This window comes from Hordeum vulgare, chromosome 5H (genome assembly GCF_904849725.1).
Source record: "Hordeum vulgare subsp. vulgare chromosome 5H, MorexV3_pseudomolecules_assembly, whole genome shotgun sequence".
In the NCBI taxonomy this organism is placed as follows: domain Eukaryota; kingdom Viridiplantae; phylum Streptophyta; class Magnoliopsida; order Poales; family Poaceae; genus Hordeum; species Hordeum vulgare.
The window spans coordinates 352,208,327-352,229,411 of NC_058522.1; the positions used below are offsets into that span (position 1 = coordinate 352,208,327).

General features: G+C 45.4%; 1 protein-coding gene across 1 annotated transcript in view; it reads left to right on the top strand.

Annotated features, from left to right (window-relative positions):
* The window catches only part of LOC123399577 (structural maintenance of chromosomes protein 6B-like), a 32,098-nt gene extending 21,578 nt beyond the window's left edge, over positions 1-10,520 (top strand). Inside the window, exons 19-28 of the mRNA XM_045093980.1 lie at positions 5,912-5,997; positions 7,730-7,825; positions 8,545-8,681; positions 8,775-8,877; positions 9,191-9,270; positions 9,389-9,467; positions 9,595-9,652; positions 9,753-9,850; positions 9,929-10,023; positions 10,106-10,520. Coding sequence (XP_044949915.1) covers positions 5,912-5,997; positions 7,730-7,825; positions 8,545-8,681; positions 8,775-8,877; positions 9,191-9,270; positions 9,389-9,467; positions 9,595-9,652; positions 9,753-9,850; positions 9,929-10,023; positions 10,106-10,163 — 890 coding nt within the window. The 3' untranslated portion in view covers positions 10,164-10,520. The remainder of the gene's footprint in view (positions 1-5,911; positions 5,998-7,729; positions 7,826-8,544; positions 8,682-8,774; positions 8,878-9,190; positions 9,271-9,388; positions 9,468-9,594; positions 9,653-9,752; positions 9,851-9,928; positions 10,024-10,105) is intronic.
* Positions 10,521-21,085: the final 10,565 nt, after the last annotated feature.

The following is a 21,085-nucleotide window of genomic DNA, read 5'->3' on the forward strand; positions in this document are numbered from 1 at the left end:
TACCAGATTCTGACTGCGAGGCAACCACCGGAGCCACTAGCGTCTCTCCTACAGTGGAATCGCCATCAGCCGCCGCGACATCTCGTTCCCGCAGGTCCAAGCTGCCGCCTCCAGCCTGCCAGATCGAGGCGGATCCAGCTCGCCCAGCACCGACGCCTCCCCATCTGCCAGATCGTGGCGGATCTCGCATCAGCGCTAACGACCGCCGCTGCTTCCACCACCTGCTGCTGGAGCCCGTCCTGATCCCGATTGGATTGTGATCTCTGCTTTCCACAACAACAACAACAACCAAGCCTTTCAGTCCCAAACAAGTTGGGGTAGGCTAGAGTTGAAACCCATAAGATCTCGAAACCAAGTCATGGCTCTGGAACGTGGATAGCTAACTTCCACGCAACCCTGTCCATGGCTAAGTCTTTGTCGATATTCCAGATATTCCAAACCTTGAGGTCTCTCTTAACGGACTCCTCCCATGTCAAGTTTGGTCTACCACGACCCCTCTTAACATTCTCAGCACGCTTTATCCGTCCGCTATGCACCGGCGCTTCCGATGGCCTCCGTTGAATATGTCCAAACCATCTGAGACGATGCTGGACCAGCTTCTCTTCAATCGGTGCTACCCCAAGTCTCTCTCGTATATCATCATTCCGTACCCGATCCTTCCTTGTGTGGCCACATATCCATCTCAACATGCGCATCTCTGCTACACCTAACTGTTGGATATGTCGTCTCTTGGTTGGCCAACACTCCGCGCCATACAACATCGCAGGTCGGATAGCTGTCCTATAAAACCTGCCTTTTAGCTTTTGTGGCACTCTCTTGTCACAGAGTACGCCAGAAGCTTGGCGCCACTTCATCCACCCAGCCTTGATTCGGTGGCCCACGTCTTCATCGATATCGCCATCCTTCTGCAACATGGACCCCAAATATCGAAACGTGTCTCTCCGGTACCACCTGCCCACCAAGGCTAACCTCTCCATCCTCGTGCCTAGTAGCACTAAAGCTGCACCTCATGTATTCAGCTTTAGTTCTACTAAGCCTAAAACCTTTCGATTCTAGAGTCCGCCTCCATAACTCTAACTTTCTATTAACCCCCGTCCGGCTATCATCGACTAGCACCACATCATCCGCAAAGAGCATACACCATGGGATATCTCCTTGTATATCCCTTGTGACCTCATCCATCACCAAATCAAAAAGATAAGGGCTCAAAGCTGACCCTTGGTGTAGCCCTATTCTAATCGGAAAGTCATCGGTGTCGCCATCACTTGTTCGAACACTAGTCACAACATTATCATACATATCCTTGATGAGGGTAATGTACTTTATTGGGACTTTGTGTTTCTTCAAGGCCCACCACATGACATTCCGAGGTATCTTATCATAGGCCTTCTCCAAATCAATGAACACCATATGAAGGTCCTTCTTTTGCTCCCTGTATCTCTCCATCAGCTGTCGTACCAAGAAGATGGCTTCCATGGTAGACCTCCCAGGCATGAAACCAAATTGGTTTTTGGTCACGCTTGTTAACCTTCTTAAACGGTGTTCAATGACTCTCTCCCATAGCTTCATAGTATGGCTCATCAGCTTGATTCCGCGGTAATTAGTACAACTTTGAACATCCCCCTTGTTCTTAAAGATTGGTACTAAAATACTCCGCCTCCATTCTTCGGGCATCTTGTTTGACCGAAAAATGAGGTTGAAAAGCTTAGTTAGCCATACTATCGCTATGTCTCCAAGGCCTCTCCACACCTCGATGGGGATACCATCAGGACCCATCGCTTTGCCTACTTTCATCCTTTTTAACGCCTCCTTAACCTCACACTCCTGGATACGTCGCACAAAGCACATGCTGGTATCATCAAAGGAGTCGTCTAGCTCAATGGTAGAGCTATCAACCTCTCCATTGTAAAGGCTGTCAAAGTAATCCCGCCATCTACGCTTGATCGCCTCATCCTTCACAAGAAGCTGATCATCTCCGTCCTTGATGCATTTGACTTCGCCGACATCCCTCGTCTTCCTCTCCCTAATCTTGGCCATCTTATAGATGTCCCTTTCGCCTTCCTTAGTGTTTAAACGTTGGTAGAGGTCCTCATACGCCCGACCTCTCGCTTCACTCGCCGCCCGCTTTGCTGCCTTCTTCGCCACCTTATACTTCTCCATGTTAGCTGCACTCCTGTCCAGATATAGGCATCTGAAACAGTCCTTCTTCTCCCTAATAACCTTCTGGACCTCATTGTTCCACCAACAGGTGTCCTTAGCTTCCCTTCTACTTCCCTTGGTCACCCCAAACTCCTCTACAGCGACCTTCCGCAAGAAGGTTGCCATACTCGTCCACATCAAGTTTGCATCGCCTCCTTCCTCCTAAGGGCCCTCCTTAATGACCCTCTCCCTGAAAGCCTGGGATGCCTCCCCCTTGAGCTTCCACCACTTCGTTCTAGCGACTTTGGCGCGCTTATCCCGTTTGACACGAATCCTAAAGCGGAAGTCAGCAACCACAAGCTTATGTTGAGGGACAACACTCTCTCCAGGTATCGCTTTACAATCAATGCAAGCGCGTCTGTCTTCTCTTCTAGAGAGGACAAAATCAATCTGGCTAGAGTCTAGAGAGTGATCTCTGCTTTCCAAAATAAAAAAAATGTCTGCTGCATTCGGCTAGTTGCTATTCCTCGTTGTCCGGTGATCTTTGATGGCACTAACTACACCGAGTTTATTGGCTTCATGCGCATCCATATGCGTGGCATCCGTCTATGGGGTTTTCTTTCTGGCGAGGTCTGCTGTCCGCCATGTCCGGTTCCTCCCATGGCTCCTACTCCGCCGACCTCACCGGCTCTTCCTACGGATGCTCCTTAGGCCGCAAAGGATGCGGCTAAGCTTGCTGATGAAGCCGCTGTGAGTGCTTATGATGAGAAGGTCTTGTCTTATGAGGAGGCTCTTCAGGTGTATCACGGTGCTCTGTCCGCTTACACCCAGTGGGTTGATGATGATGCTCGTGCTGCAGCTGTTCTCACTGCTAGTGTTCTGCCTCAGTTTGCCTCTGAGTTTTTGGGCCTTTCTACTGCCTTTGAGATGTGGACTCGCCTTCGTCAGCGCTATGCGCCCTCTGATGATGCCTTATACCTCTCCGTGGTTCGTCAGGAGCATGCTATTCAGCAGGGTGACTCTACTGTTGATGACTTCTATGCACAGAGTTCTGCTATCTGGTGCCAGCTCGATTCTCTCCGCATTGCTGGTTGTCGTACTTGTCCCTGTTGCCAGGCTGTCCAGGCCAACTTGGAGTTTCATCACGTCTACGAGTTCCTGTCTCGGCTCTGTAAGGAGTTTGAGCCCCGACGTGCTGCCATCATATTATTTTTTCTCTTCTGCTGCCATCATCCCTAATCTAGTCTATGCTTCTAGCTTTCTATTGTTTTCCGCTGCGTCCACCAAATCCGTTGATATTTTGTGTTTTCTCATGCCATGCGAGTCCACCATACCTTAGTCCGTCAGCCTTTCTCTCGTCCTGATCCTTTCTATGCAACTTTTGTGGCCTACTTGCCCTTGTTGTTTTTCTATAGGATTGTCTGGACTTCTTTTGCATTGTCGATCTACGTCCATCGTGCCTTATCCGCCGAGCTTCTTTCGCCGACGGTTGTCGTGGACTATGATTTTCTGCACAATGCTTTATTCTCTTGATGTGCCATCTTCTTTTGACAACCCATCTTCTCTTGATACTTATCTTGTATCTTCAAGTGATGCAGTGTCTACCTCTGATGTGCCATCTCTTCGTTCTCTCCTTCGGCGGCTCGACAAGTTTTGAAGACTCTTCATGCTACGACGAGGATTTGGATTATCATTGTTTTTTTAGTATTACACTTCTTCAAATGCAATGCTATTGCATACGCTTTCCTAACAGTAAAGAGAATAGCCGGAGCGAGTCTTAACTTTATAATAGACCAATGGAAGGCGCATGTCTGAGATAGAGTTGATGGGATGAACGTTGTAAGAAAAATCAACGAACGAGAGAAAGAGAAGGAAGAAAAGGTTGGTTGATGACACTGTACCTGTTTTTACAAAAGGATAGCGACGCAGAATGAAATAGACAAGCTCCTTCGTGCATGTTCTTTGATGGGGAGCCTGAATGCTAGAGCGGCCGCTGGAACTGCTGAGTCTGCTGGCGAAGGGGCAGCGACCTAGGAGATGCCGGTGGCCGGAGGACTCCTGCCGGGCTAGAGAAACAGAGTGGCATTCGGCGAATGTCAGAGGTGGGTAGAGGCTATGTAGTGGAAGCAAGCTGGTGACTAAAAGCGGTGTCAGTCAACCAGAGCAACTGCAGCATGTTGACGGTGAAGATCTAGCAGATGTGTGTGCCGTGGGGCCGGAAGACAGGGGTGGGGGCAGCAGCTGCTTGACTTAAAGCAGCCTGGATTGGGTGGTCGATGGAGCTGCTGAGTAGAGATGATGGTGGGAGGAGCTGATGGTCGGGTGCGGTGTCTTGTGATTGCGTGGTAGGACAGATTGGGGCATTGCCACTGCAAGTATGACGGTCGGCAGATGTGATCTCATCAAGGAATTGGTTGGGGGGGGGGGGACGGGAAGCAGAAAATCGTATGCAATATGTGGAGATAAAAATTGATCGAAAGAGGAAATTGAGATTGAGACAAATTCGATCAGAGAAGGATGAGTTGTGGAGTCCAAAAAAACTAAACCCCTAAATCTAGTACTTCGTTAACATGATAGGAAATATGCAATTTGTATTTCTTTGAGGTCATGAGCCAACACATATACACCTACAGGCCTGACAAAACATGCTGAAACCCCATATACAACGGGCATATTGCACGTCTAATATATACAACTTTCAACAGCTTCTAGCTCTTTCCTGTTGAAACTTGTTTCTCAACTTTTTTCCAGTTGAAACTTTGTTTTTCTTTTATTTACAATATAGTGTTTGGAAATAATTGGTGTTTCCCCCCATCAAGCACTAGTTTTATGCTGAAACTTACGGATAGCCGCTGCCAGACTTCTGAGATCAGCTTGAACGCCGATGCCTTGCCTCACCCCACAAGCTGCACTAGTTTTATGTAGTCCCATGGCATAATGTAATTTTCTTTTCTTTCTCCTACCTCTACACCCCATGTATTTCTGGTGCCCTGTGCTCTGTAGCATCCCTGACGGTTGACAATAAAGTTTCAGGCAGGCGTAAGCCCGTCGTTGACGCATAAAAAAATCAGGTGGTTGTGACCATTGCGGCCTTCTTTGGTTTACATGATTCTAAAAACACAGGAATTGGATAGGAACACATGTGTAAAACAGAGGATTAAAAAACACAGGAATTTTGCAGATTAGTTGTTTGGTTCACAGGAGTAGGAAAATACATGAATCCTCATAAACAGAGTCAAACCAATCTCAAATCACATGAAAATGTACAATAAGCATGTTATTATGCCACTAAGGATCTCTGTCTCGTTCTTCATGCGTAGGAATTTGGAAAAGAGGTCTCAGTGGATTGTAAAATTCCTGCGATTTTCTTTTGAAACTGCACTTTCCATTTGCTACATTCCTTTGAACCAAGGGCTTGAATAGTATAGGAAATTTTTCTATTCCTATGTGTTATCTCCACTTTTCCTTTGAACCAAAGAGGCCTACACGCTTGATGGTTGTCTGAGCCCACTAAACAAGTTTGGGTGGAGATCCTGCATTTGATTGGTTTGGTCCCGGTGGCGCCTGTTGGCCAAAATCATTTTTCCTTCCAAACTTGGTGGTTTGAGGCGAGGTTTCTCTTGTCCCGTACTTGTAGCCTGGATATCCTTTTACAGACTATGCTCTTCAATGCCTGAAACTGAGAAAGTTTATTTCTGCTGTCTGTGGCTGCGCTCTTAGCTGCAACTACCATTCTCTGCGGATTCTAACAGCATCTTTTTTTTGGTTTCAGATTCTGTGAATGAGGAGAGGTTGCATTTTAGCAGCGCAAATGATGAAGTAGATCTTGTTAAGCGTAAAATAGATGCAGCTCAGCAGGTGCTTCTCCTTACCTCAAATCCACAAGTGCTATACAGTTTGCTCTAGGTTTGTGTTTCTATGGTCTTTTGATGCTTTGAGTATAGGTTAGATGTACTGGGAGAGCATTTCTTTAGAGCAACTCCAACAAGCCGACTCAAACAGACGCTCAGTTTGTCCATTTGGATCGGCTTGGCGCTCGCTGTCCACCTGTGTCTGACCGTTTGGCCTTCATTTGCTCATCTTTATCTTGCTGACGTTTCTCCTCTCTTGTTTCCTTTTGGGTCACCATGCCTTGCAAAGTTTCTTGCAAGGCAAATGACGCCGCATCACGCTTCTCATCTTTCTTGGAGTTTGTCTTTCCGTGCTTCTTGAGGGCGGCATATTGCTCCTTGAATTTCTCATTGCTTTTTTATGATCATCCAACAATGGGTGAGGGTGAACGGCTTTGTGTCAGCACCGACGCAAATCTGACCCAAATTTGGGCTTGAAATGGGCCGCGCATGGTCAAAAAAGGAATGCTTGTCCGTTTGTGTCGGTGTGTTGGGCTGGCCTTTTCGTCCGTTTGGACCCAAACGGACACGCACGGACAGTTTGGGTCGGCGCGTTGGAGTTGCTCTTAGTCCATCAGCTTCATGAAAGCATCAACGAGCCACATATCTTTCCTTTTTCTTTCTCATCCCATGTAAACGTTGCATTGTAAGGGCCTATTTGGGACTGCTCTGCTTCAGAAAATTCAGCTCTGCTCTAGAAAACGTAAGCCAAATAGGGTAACTCCACGATATGCCGCTTCACAAAAAACTAGAATCTGGGGTACAACTCCTTGTTTTTTGTGAAACTCTCTAGGAGGTGCTTCATAAAATTGTAGAATTGTAGTTGGAAGAAAATTACCCACCACTGCCACCAGTAAGTGGATACCCCTTCGTTGTCCCCTCTCATCCAATCAAATAGACCCTTTCCATCATACTTTCAATTCGTGAAGCTGGAGCTAGATCAAAGCCAAACATTCTCTTTGCAAGAGTTGCAACTCCTGTATGAAACTGCTCCAAAGTGAATTTGGTGGAGCGGAACTGATTTTGATGAAGCAGAGCAGTGCCAAACAAGCCCTAAATGACCCCCTTTTGCTGAAATTAGAGCTGTCATTCTTTTGTTCTACAGGCACTATGGCTCCTATGGTCTTGTGACCCTCCCGACCTTAGTATCACATTTGATATTTCCATCATGGATTTTATTTTAATTTTGGTTCGAACGTGCGGATGTTTATTGGACCCTGTTAAATCCCAAACGTTCGGATTTTAAGCATTCATCCCGAAGGTTTTTTCATGGCAACTTTAGTTGACGTGAGGTGACAACTTTAGTTATTAAAACATGGCAGCTTTCTCCCAGTTTGTTTTTTTTGTCAGAAAATTGCCATGTTTGCCAACCTTTCGTGAACTAAAGTTGCCATGCTTAAAATCCAAACGTTCGGGATTTATCAATTCCGTATTTATTATACTGTAGAAGTGGATAAGCAGTCACATTAATGTTTTGTTAGAATATGGCAATTGCTCTTCACCCACTCCATTTATTCAGTTACTCTATGGTTTTTTTGTTTTGTTAAAAGTTGCCTCTACTGGACATAGATTATCACCATAAACAGCTTGGTCAACCAAGCGGTGTCTATTCCTATTGGGAAGTTGGAAAATTGTGATCGCTCAGTTGTCTGTAGGTTGTATTACTGATGGTAGTTTCTTTCAATGAATATGTGAACCAGGAGAAGGTTCACTATGAAGGTGTCATGACAACTAAAGTTTTATCTGTTATTAAAACGGCTGAAGCAGAGTATGCAGATCTTCAGCAGCGTCGGCAGGTTTTTATTCTTTACTGGCACTAATGGCCTATTTTCATTTTGTTGAATTATGATTGTTTCCGTATGGTTCTTCTCTAGAAGTATGTTCTGTTATAGTTGTGCAGGCAGTGTGCGCCTGAAAATTCACATCGCCAAAAGAATTATAAAACTTGATAAGAGAACAGTTTCTTAATAAGTGTCAAACATTCTGATGGAATTAACCCCCTTGCAAGAGGAAGTAAAAGTGATGATGCTCAATTTGACTAATTGACAGGATGAACTACAAATAGTAAGATTAGAGCGAATATTCAAATAATTTGTTTTTTATCTGTTGGATGGACTGATGGTGTTTCAGGATGGTCAAGAATCACCAATCTCATGTTGTTTTGGTACTCTTAGAAGAGGTCATACCTTGAATAGTGGACAGACCCAGTGCATAGAAGCTCCCACACAAGGTGGGGTCTGGGGAGGGATTATAGGAACCTAGTCTTACCCCTGCTACAGTGCAATGCAGAGAGGCTGGTTCGAACCCAGGACCTCTTGGCACAAGTGATACCTTGAATGGTGTCTGAACTTAAATTAGCAACTTCATCTTAGCATTTGTGTACTGCATATTGTCAACTTGGTACATCCAGCAAGCATGTTCTGTTAATTTCTATGAAGCATTTTTAATATCTGGATATGTCAAATATTCTGTGTTTCCTGACTCACACGTCAAGTGATGACCTTATATTCTGTAGGAGTACTTTAAGAAGGCTTCGATTATTTGCCCTGAGAGTGACATGGAAGCTCTGAGTCATGTTGCTGGATCCACCCCTGAACAATTAAGTGCTAAGATAACTAGACTGACACAGAGATTTGATCAAGAAAGCAGAAGGTTTGGAACCACTAACTTAATCGTAGTGGCAGAAAAAAGCTGATGCCTATGAGTTTTTATCCTTCTTCGTTAACAGTAATAATATGTGAGCAGATATGCTGAGTCCATAGATGATCTGAGGGCATTGCATGACAAAAAGGAACGGAAAATCTTAAGAAAGCAACAGCTGTATGCAGGTTTTAGGGTGAAATTAAATGTAAGTTACATCTTTGACTTCTTCAAACTGGTGCTTTAGTCGGAAAGAAATATTTGGTTGAATTGGTTATTACTTTTAAATGTAAGAACATTTGGGGCACATGCAATGTTTGATCAACACATAAATGCCACTTCCAGTTCACAGCTGTCATTTGTGAAAATGCTTTTCGAGTCAACTCTACACATATGATTTCTATGTATCCAATCTAATTACGTAAAAACGACATTGATTTTCAAAGTTTTGAATGTTTCACTAGACCTATACCCAATACAGCAGCTGGGTATGTTCTTGACCCAAGTTTATTGCCGCGCAGTCGTGTCAAAAAGCATTGGACTTGCGATGGAAGAAGTTCCAGAGGAATGCTGGCCTTTTGAAGCGACAATTGACATGGCTGTAAATACAAGTTTCTTGGATGTTTATCATCTGTTTTTCTGCAGGTTTTGATTTCTCTTATCGTCAGTTGAAACGGTTAGTCCTGATAGGTCGACCACTTTTATTGTTTTGATTGAAGGTTCAATGAGCACCTGGGAAAGAAAGGTATCAGTGGGTTCATCAACGTAGATTACGAGAGTAAAGTTTTGTCTGTTGAGGTGAGTACCTTCGTAACATTGCCCCTTCGATGTGCACCTACTGGCTGGAGAAGTTTGCTTCATCACCAGCCCGCCCGCTTAATTTTGTAGTGATTTATGTAATATTTGTTAATGATGTTTGATGTAGCTGACCATGCCTCAAGATGCATCCCGTGATACCGTCAGAGACACCAGAGGACTGTCAGGTACTTTTATGTTTGCCATGGTTGTAACTTCTGAGATAGTGTTTTTTTGTTGTTGGTATCTTGTAGCTATGCACAACTTTTGCTATGCATCTTGATCCAGGAGGGGAGCGATCTTTTTCAACACTTTGCTTCACTTTAGCTCTTCATGGAATGACAGAAGCACCTTTTAGAGCCATGGATGAGTTTGATGTATTCATGGTGAGCAATCGGATGGTTTTCTACAATCACCCTGTATATGACAGATCAAACCTTATTGGTGGTATCTGGTTTGTGCAGGATGCAGTGAGTCGCAAAATAAGCTTGGACACCTTGGTAGATTTTGCTGTTGCACAAGGGTCACAATGGGTACTTATAACACCGCATGATATCAGGTCTGTGAAAATTGCCGTCCCTGTACTTGCTCTTGTTCCAGTTTCTTGCAAATGGATATTTGTGACATCTATGTTCCCTCAGCATGGTGAAGCCTGGAGATCGAGTCAAGAAGCAGCAAATGGCCGCCCCTCGCGGTTGACTCAGGGCTTGGTTGTCCGTCGTTGTGCTCAGCACTGTATATATCTCCTAGCCTCAGGGTCCACCTTTGACAGAACCTCTCGTGAACTTCTCGTTTCATATCTAAGTTGTACTACTCAGGGCTTGGTTGTCCGTTGTTGTGCTCAGCACTGTATATATCTCCTAGCCTCAGGGTCCACCTTTGACAGAATCTCTTGTGAACTTCTGATTTCATATCTAAGTTGTACTACACAGCTTGTTTCGAAGTGTACCAGCACTTGTTGTGTTATTTAGGACTCCGTCTCTGGCTTGAAATGGGCTCTTTGTGGTGGCATATACCCCTTCCTTAACTTAATATGGAGTATACATTTTTTGGTGCTATCGTTGTGTCAAAAAAACGTTACATGTTATATATTTTGTTATCATTTAGATGTTTATCTTGCTTAGCATAAGTTGTTGTAAATAGTTGAACCTAGTTGATTTAGGTTTTGTGCTTAACCAATTAAACGTTAGTTTTATTTTGCATTTATTTAAACTTAAATCATAATTATTTTAAAGCGCATATTCATCCACCCTCCACACACACACACTTCAGGTGACATCCATGTCCTTTCATTAGGCTCATCAGCATGTCGAGCATGTCAAACGAACACAAAGAAATTCGTTGGGACATATATCTGGGATGACGAAGTCGTTGGCGTGACGCGTGGCAGGACGACAAATATCACGGCGACCCCATCACAATAATAAGCATCATGCAGTTCATCGCCAAGAGCATGGCATCCACCATCACACAATTAATGTCGCCCCTTGAATCCCAGGAGGACAATGCGGACGAGTATGAAGAAAGTTGTGACGACCCATGAGTAACTGTAGTCGTGAATGGAGAGGTTCAATAGATCACAAGGCATGGAGCAACAACGGAGAGGACTCAGCAGCCAAGGGCCGTCAAGCATAGTTGTTGCATCGCCTGGCGACAGCTAGGGTTTTACCTCCTTACGGCGACTCCCTCGTCGTAAGTGTACCCCGCGCTCGACGACCGGTGCCATGCCCTGCCCATACTTTGTCCGCAACCTCCCTCCGCCACGACGCCCTCGTTGTCATGGTGCAGGTCTCTCCCCCATTGCCGCGTCCATGGTGTCGGCATCAGATGCGTTTTCATTAACGAACCTGGGGTCCCGGGGTAAACCAGATGAGGATCTCGGTGACTTCTTCGAGAAATTGGATCTCCATGAGGATGAGTTCGACGATGTGGTGGTTGAAGAGGAAGCACCTGACTTAGTAGATGAAATCCCATGGCTTGCCCTAGCTAGGGTTCAGACAAGTAAAAACTTCAGTCAGGCTGCTTTCTTCAAGGACATGAGGGTTGCTTGGAATACTGCAAAACCTGTGCGGTTCCGCCCCATTGGGGCCAACCTATTTGTGATTCAGGCTCATTGCCTTGGTGATTGGGATCGCATCATGTCCCAAGGTCCGTGGCTGTTTCGTAACATGGCCGTGGTTTTTGCTCCTTATGATGGTTACTCTGAGGCTACCGAAGTTCCTATGGTGCATATGCTTATATGGCTTCAGATCCATAAGCTGCTGGATGGCCATTGTAGGGAGGACGTCATTGGAAAACTGTTGAGATCGTGTGGTGAAATCCTGGAAACGAGAATTGCAGGTAATTCCAGAGGGGATTACATACGTGTTCGGGTTAGGCATGTTATCAGGAAGCCTCTAACAAAGTTTGTTAGCATCGTTACAGGAAAGGTGAGGACAGTCTATGCCGTCAGGTATGAGAAATTAGCAAGGTTCTGTAAGGCTTGTGGCATCATCGGACACGATCATAAAGAATGTGGCAATGGAGTGCATATAGAGAAGGATCTCAAGTTTGGTGACTATCTATATGTTGATCCCCATATGAAATTCAGGGCTGAATGGGAGTCTGCTCGTGCTGACAAAACCGTATCGGGGTCTCCTTCTGCCAAAGCTTCGGTAGGTAAGGGGGAGACGGCTATTGACAAGGAGCTCAGGGACACAACATCCAGTCCAGTCAAACAGACCCTCCCATTGGTAATGGATATGGACAAATCGGCACGTAAAAGACTCTTGGTCGATAATGATGAGGTGGAAGCTCCTAGTCGGGCTAAGGAACCATTGATGATCACAGATGGTAAGGAAACTCCAAGTTTAGCTTCACCATCTACTAGCTCGGATAGTAAACGTGCGAAGAAGGATGGAGAACAGTCTGACTCTGGCAACCTCCCGGCGGGCTCCCAGTTGGAGCGCCGCCAATCCCAATAAGTCACCTAATTTGGAACTGCCGGGGGGCGGGGAACCGTCGGACAATTCGTGAAGTTGGGGCTCTTGTAAAATCCCATTCCCTAAGTTTTGTCTTCCTAGCTGAAATGAGACAAACCTGCGCAAAAATTGAACGTCTTCGATGGAGGTTAGGCCTCAAAGGCTTTAGTGGTGTTGATTGTGTAGGTCGTGGTGGTGGTTTGGCTTTGTTTTGGGATGAAGCCTATCAAGTTACAGTACTTGATTCGTGTCAACGATATATCGATGTCATCATTGTTGATCAAGGGTCAGGCAAGCAATGGAGATCTACCTTTGTATATGGGGAACCCCGTGTGGAGAATCGACAACGCATGTGGGATCATCTCATCCGACTAAGGGGTGTCTCTAATCTGCCCTCGGTCATTTGTGGGGATTTCAATGAGGCCCTATGGCAACATGAACAATTTTCAAGGACGGCTAGACGAGAAAGTGAGATGGAATCCTTCCGGGAAACTCTTGAACTTTGTGAGCTGGTGGTTCTGGCCTTCTCTGGAGTTCCCTATACATATGATAATGGTCAACTCAGGCATGGCAACATTCGTGTCCGCCTAGACAGAATATGTGCATCAGATGATTGGAGGGAGTCGTTTCCTTATGCAAGAGTTCAACACCTAATCTCTCCGTGGTCAGATCATTGCCCTGTCTTCCTGCACCTCGACGAGATGCAAGATGATCGTCGGAAAGGGGCTCCCAAGTACGAAATCATGTGGGAAAGAGACTGTCGTCTATCCCAGGTCATTGCGGCGGCATGGGCAAGGGTCAAACCATCCGGTGCCTTAGGAAACGTTGCAGCCTCTCTGAAATCTGTTATGGATGATCTCCGAAAGTGGAGTAAAGAGAACTTTGGTCATGTGGAGAAAGAGATAAATAAACTCCGAATAGAGCTGGAATCCTTGCAGCTCAATAATGCCAACCAAGTGCTAGTGGAATAGAAAATGGAGGAGCTGGACGAGTTGTTATATAGGAAGGAGATGATGTGGCTCCAACGCAGTCGTATAACCTGGCTGAAGGAGGGTGATCGCAACACTAAATACTTTCATCATCAGGCTGTGTGGCGGGCAAGGAGGAATAACATCCGAAGGCTTCAAAAAGAAGATGGCTCATGGTGCACTGCTCCATCCGATATGGAACGCATGGCAGCTTCTTACTTTAAAGAGGTGTACACTAAGGACCCCCACCTTACTAGCGGATGTTATGTTGGACAAGATCCTGCCAAAGGTTACAAATGCTATGAATGAAAAACTGTTGGCTCCCTACTCAGAGAAGGAAATCTCGGATGCCCTTTTTCAAATTGGACCTATGAAAGCCCGAGGGCCATACGGGTTCCCTGCAAGATTTTATCAAAGGAATTGGGGAGTGATGAAGGACGATATGGTGAAGGCGGTACAATTGTTCTTTACAACGGGGTTGATGCCGGAGGGAGTTAATGACACTTCAATCATGTTAATACCCAAGGTCCAGCACCCCTCCTCCCTGAAGGATTTCCGACCTATCTCCTTATGCGATGTAATTTACAAGATAGTCTCAAAGTGCATGGTGAACCGTCTACGACTGTTTCTTACTGAGATTATTTCTGAGAATCAAAGCGCGTTCATCCCGGGAAGATTGATCTCTGACAACTCCATTATTGCCTTCGAATGTATACATCATCTTCAAATAGGGACCGGATTTTTGTGCCTACAAGTTGGATTTGTCCAAAGCCTATGATCAGGTTGATTGGGAGTTCCTGGAGCGTGCGCTATTGAAATGGGGTTTTGCTAGTGAATGGGTTGGCCGGGTTATGGAATCGGTGCGTTAGTATTGGCGGGGAGTGGAGAATGGCCGACGGAAAATGGCATGGTCTGCTTGGGATAAGCTAATTCTTCCAAAGTCTCAAGAGGTCTTGGGTTTAGAGATATGAGGGCCTATAACGAAGCGCTCCTAGCCAAGCAGGTGTGGCGACTACTGATGACACCAACCTCTCTGTGTGCCAGACTCCTTCGTGCGAAATACTACCCACACATGAGTTTAGTTGATACAGTTTTTGCTGGAAATGCTTCGGCAGTTTGGAGAGGAATCGAACATGGCTTAACTCTTGTGAAGAAAGGTATGTTATGGCGTGTTGGCAATGGTACTAATATCCGGGTCTGGAGACATCAATGGATCCCTAGAGGCCCGCCGTTCATACCAATTACCCCAAGAGAAACTGTCGTCTCAACAGAGTCGGCGAATTCCTGGATGATCACGGCTACTGGAAGGTGGAGCTGCTTCAACAACATTTTTGGCAACCGGATGTGGAATCCATCCTCAAGATCAGAACATCTTCGGGAATGCGTGAGGATTTCATATCTTGGCCCTCGGAGAGATCATGGCTGTTGACGGTTAAAAGCGCATACCATGTGGCTATGGCAGATCACTATGACCAGTTTTGCCCAAGTTCTTCCAGTGCCAATCCCTTGGGTGATAGACCGATCTGGAGGCTAGTATGGAATGTGGAGGTTCCCCCCAAACTCAAGAACTTTGCTTGGCAAGTGGCCTCTCGTACTCTGCCTACAAACGCTGAAAAAAAGAGACAACATTTTGATGTGAATGGGTTTTGTAGGCGGTGTGAGAGGGAACATGAATCCTCCTTTCATGCACTCATTTCATTCCCCAATGCAGCTACCCTCTCGGATCTGATGCAGACTCACTGGCCTCTTCCGGATAGATCATCGATCAAATGGACAAGCACTGATGTTGGAAATATGCCCTAGAGGCAATAATAATTAGTTATTATTATATTTCTTTGTTCATGATAATCGTTTATTATCCATGCTATAATTGTATTGATTGGAAACACAATACTTGTGTGGATACATAGACAAAACACTGTCCCTAGTAAGCCTCTAGTTGACTAGCTCGTTGATCAAAGATGGTCAAGGTTTCCTGACCATAAGCAAGTGTTGTCACTTGATAACGGGATCACATCATTAGGAGAATCATGTGATGGACTAGACCCAAACTAATAGACGTAGCATGTTGATCGTGTCATTTTGTTGCTACTGTTTTCTGCGTGTCAAGTACTTGTTCCTATGACTATGAGATCATATAACTCACTGACACCGGAGGCATTCTTTGTGTGTATCAAACGTCGCAACGTAACTGGGTGACTATAAAGATGCTCTACAGGTATCTCCGAAGGTGTTCGTTGAGTTAGTATGGATCGAGACTGGGATTTGTCACTCCGTGTGACGGAGAGGTATCTCGGGGCCCACTCGGTAATACAACATCACACACAAGCCTTGCAAGCATTGTGACTTAGTGTAAGTTGCGGGATCTTGTATTACGGAACGAGTAAATAGACTTGCCGGTAAACGAGATTGAAATAGGTATGCGCATACTGACGATCGAATCTCGGGCAAGTAACATACCGAAGGACAAAGGGAATGACATACGGGATTATATGAATCCTTGGCACTGAGGTTCAAACGATAAGATCTTCGTAGAATATGTAGGATCCAATATGGGCATCCAGGTCCCGCTATTGGATATTGACCGAGGAGTCACTCGGGTCATGTCTACATAGTTCTCGAGCCCGCAGGGTCTGCACACTTAAGGTTCGACGTTGTTTTATGCGTATTTGAGTTATATGGTTGGTTACCGAATGTTGTTCAGAGTCCCGGATGAGATCACAGACGTCACGAGGGTTTCCGGAATGGTCCGGAAACGAAGATTGATATATAGGATGACCTCATTTGGTTACCGAAAGGTTTTCGTGCATTACCGGAAAAGTTTCGGGCTCATCGGTAGTGTACTGGGAGTGCCGGGAGGGGTGTCGGGGACCATCAGGAGGGGTGTCACGCCCCAAGGGGTCTCATGGGCTATGGGAAGAGATAAACCAGCCCCTAGTGGGCTGGAATAAGTTCCCATTAAGGCCCATAAGGTTTGAGAAGGAAAAAACACAAGGTGGAAAGAGTTTCCAAGTGGGAAGGTGGAATCCTACTCCAAGTAGGATTGGAGTAGGACTCCTCCACCTCCAATTTCGGCCAAACCTTTAGGTTTTGAGTCTGCCTCCTCCCCTCCCTCCCTCCTATATATAGTGGGGTTTTAGGGATGATTTGAGACAACTTTTGCCACGGCAGCCCGACCACATACCTCCACGGTTTTACCTCTAGATCGCGTTTCTGCGGAGCTCGGGCGGAGCCCTGCTGAGATTAGATCACCACCAACCTCCGGAGCGCTGTCACGCTGCCGGAGAACTCATCTACCTCTCCGTCTCTCTTGCTGGATCAAGAAGGCCGAGATCATCGTCGAGCTGTACGTGTGCTGAACGCGGAGGTGCCGTCCGTTCGGCACTAAATCGGATCGGATCGTGGGACGGATCGCGGGACGGTTCGTGGGACGGTTCGCGGGGCGGATCGAGGGATGTGAGGACGTTCCACTACATCAACCACGTTTCTTAACGCTTCTGCTGTGCGATCTACAAGGGTACGTAGATCGAAAATCCCCTCTCGTAGATGGACATCACCATGATAGGTCTTCGTGCGCGTAGGAAATTTTTTGTTTCCCATGCGACGTTCCCCAACAACTGAATGGCTCTTTCATCTCCTGGAAGAGTCACATGTTTCCATCCAAAGCAGAATTATCATGGTCTTTTGGAGAATATGGCATCTCACGAATGAATTGGTTCACGATAAAGATCTTCCTCCACCAGATGTATCTTGTTCTTTCCTTCAAAGTTACTATAACACCTTCAGTCAGATCTCAAGCAGCATGGATGAGATTCTTAAAGGAAAATCACCGGTGCTTAGGGAACCATCCAATGTGCTTGAGCAACAAGTAAACTCCAGGCCCCGAATGCCTTGGCCACCTCCTCCCGCACGAATGGTGGCTTTGTCAGTTAATGGTTCCTATTGCGCCTATTGCGTGACAGATGGCTCAGCTGGTTCTGGTATGATTCTAAGGACGACGGCGGGTGAGGTGATATTTTCTTCGTATTGTAAGTTGTCCATTGCAACGATGTGCTTGAAGAGGAATTACATGCTGTTCTTGAGGGTATTAAACTCACCATTGAGCACTCCGACTCCACGATCATGTTGCAGTCGGATTGTGCTGCTGCTGTCAAAGCCATATCTGATGCATCGTTGGATAAATCCGCCTATGGTCATATGATCCAGGAGATCAAATTTCTCTTAAGTGATAGGGTTTTTGTTCGTGTAAAAATTTCCCGTGATCAAAATAGAGTTGCAGATTGTTTAGCGAACTATGGACGGTGTGGAGATAGCACAACATGTTGGCTGGGGCAATCTCCTCCGTGTGCCAATGATCTAGTTGTTGAGGATTGTAACTCTATTATCTTGAAATAAAAACCTATGACTTCCCGCAAAAAAACCCCGGAGAGGACTCATATTTATAGCAGCTTTTAAAGAATAAAAAACAATTTCAAACCAATCCAGGGCGTTTCCAGAACATATTCACAAGCGGCAACCGACTCCAAATCACAACAGTGACACACCTGGCATAAAACGAATGACAATGATAAGAAAGCATACACACATCCTCTTAATAGGAAAACACACTATGTAGGAAAAAGAGCTAATAGCACCCCAAGTCCTAGAACTTGTCTAAGATGTGATGATTTGGTCCTACAACTTGTAAAAGGCAACTATTTAGTCCTACAACTTGTATGTGATGTGCAACTTTGATCCTAGGCCAATCACGTGCTGCCAAGTGGAGCTACCTCGACTTTGCCGGTCAGCTCTTGTCTTTTTGCAAAATAATCCCTGCCTTTCATCCAAATCTACCCGCAGGACAGGTGCCTCCCTCTCTTTCTCTGCTCTCTGCTTACCCTGCTCATCGCTCGGGGCTCTCCGGTCCATCCCCCTCTTTGACCCTGATGACGACGGAGATGTCAAGCTCAGACTAACTAGAAACATAATATGATCATGCTCAAGCAAACCAAAGATCAAAACCGAGAGGGATCGCGAGGAATTTAGGAGTTTTACTGAGGAAAATGGTAGCTCGCCACCGGCGGCTAGGGTTCTAACCCAATTACAATAAGCATAAAGTGAAACGAAGGGGATTACATGGCTTTATAGCCAAAGGAGGAGAGGCACGCGCGCGGTGAGCAGGTGAGGGACGCGTGCGGCCAGCGAGGGGCGTTGTCGGAATTTCCACGGTACACTTTATGTCGCAGCCGTTGGATCGAAGATCGGCGGCCGATAACGCTTCAGACATCTTCAACAATGCATTCACTTCAGGTGTTTCTTCAGAGAGCCTGGCAATACCTCCCCTTTGAATCCGAGCTTGTCCTCAAGCTCTAAACGCCGGAAAAATCTTTTGGATGAAGACTGCATCCTCCCACGTTGCTTCTTCGATGGGCATATTAATCCACTTGATCAGCCAGCGCACCACTGGGACACTTATCTCACCCTGTTGCCGAGGAACCAGTTTTCTGTCCAACACAGCCTCAGGCTCTCTCTTGATAGTTCCATCGGCATTCACCAAAGGCAAGTGAGGATATGGCACTACATGCTCTCAAATGTGCTTTTTCAGCTGGCTCACATGAAAATTATGGCGCAGTTGATAGCCCTCTGGTAGTAACAGCTTATAAGCATGCTTGCCCACTCTGACCAACACTCTAAAGGGACCATAAAACTTAGAATGTAGCTTCAGGTGCTTATGCAGGCTAAGAGAGGTGTGTCTGTATGGTTGGAGTTTTGAATAGACCATGTCTCCCACTATGAACTCCCTTTCCTTTCTCTTGTGATCAGCATACTGTTTCATTCTTGCCCGAGCTTTACTGAGATTGTGCTTGATTACTTCCATAGCTAGCTCCCTATTCTGCATCAAGTTCTCACTCTCTGCCCAAATAGAATCAGGCAGTGCTGATTCAGCTACCATTGGAGGTGGAAATCCATAGAAAGCCTGAAATGGGGTAATTTCCAATGATGTGTGGTAAGAAGTGTTATACCACCACCCTGCCAAGGCCAACCATCCATGCCACTTCCTAGGTTGTTGGAAACACATACACCTAAGGTAATTCTCCAAACACTGATTCACTCTTTCAGTTTGGCCATCAGTTTGAGGGTGGTAACTAGTGCTCATGTGTAGTTTCACCTTCATGGACTTAAACAGTTACTGCCAAAGGTTGCTTGTGAAGATTCTATCTCTATTAGTGACAATAACCATAGGCATGCCATGCAGCTTAAACACATTGTCAGAAAATGCTCTAGCTAGTGTCTGAACTGATATAGGATGCTTCATGGCTATGAAATGGGCATACTTTGTGAATCTGTCCACCACTACTAGAATCAGGTCTTTGTTCTCAGACACAGGCAAACCCTCCACAAAATCCATGCTTATGTGTGCCCAAGCAAAATCAGGAACTGACAGGGGCTCAAGCAACCCAGGATATGGTGTGTGCTCTGCTTTGTTAACCTGACAGACATGACAGCTTTGACAAACAACACTACATCATGCTTTAAACCTAACCAGTGAAAAACCAGCTTGACCCTGTGATAAGTTGCTCTCTCACCAGAATGTCCACCTAGCTCTGAATTATGGAATACTTTCATGATTTCTTTTCTCAGCTCAATAGCTTTTCCTACTACCACCTTGCTTTTGTACCTCAGGATCCCATTACTGAAAGTGTAAGAAGAATTGTTTTCCTTATCAACCACACATGTAGCAATCAGTTCTTTGATCTTATCATCACCATCATAGCTTTTAATAACTTCCTTAACCCAAGTTGGTGAAGCAGCTGTGGCAATCAGTGTGGAAAGCTTGTGCTTCACTCTGGACAAAGCATCAGCAACTCTGTTTTCTTTTCCTTTTCTGTATTCCACAGTAAAGTTATACCCCAACAGTTTCAACAAAAGTTTATGCTGAATGCCCTCAGTTATCTTTTGCTCCTGGATGTACTTTAAGCTTTCCTGGTCAGTTCTGATTACTAGGACAGTGGCTGCAAAGTAATGCTTCCATTTGTTTACTGCTTCAATGATGGCTAAAGCTTATTTGTCATATGTAGACATAGCAGCAGCTTTTGGGCCAATTGCTTTGCTGAAATATGAAAGAGGTCTGCCTTCTTGCATTAGTACAACTCCTAATCCATAACCACTAGCATCAGTTTCCAGAATGAATGGTTTAGTGAAATCAGGTAAGGCCAGCACATGAATGTTGGTTAACTTCTGCTTGAGTGTTTCAAATGCCTTGGTTTGCTTCTGCTGCCAATCAAATGCATTCTTTTTCAAACAATCAAATAATGGTCTGCAAATGATCCCATATCCCTGAATAAATCTTCTGTAGTAACCACTCAAGCCCAAGAAACTTCTCAATTCTGTGATGTTAGCAGGAATAGGCCAGTCCTGAACAGCTTTGATCTTGCAGGGATCTGTGGATACCCCTTCTTCATTAATGATATGACCCAAGTATTCCACTTCCTTTTGTCCAAATGAACACTTTTCTATTTTGGCATACAACTTGTTTTCTTGCAAGATTTCAAACACCTTCTTGAGGTGCTCTCTGTGCTCTTCCCATGTTAAACTAAAAACCAGAATGTCATCAAAGAAAACCACTACAAATTTAAGCAGGCCAAATAGCAGATTCATTAGTGCTTGGAATGATGGTGGGCCATTTGTGAGCCCAAAGGACATTACCAGATAT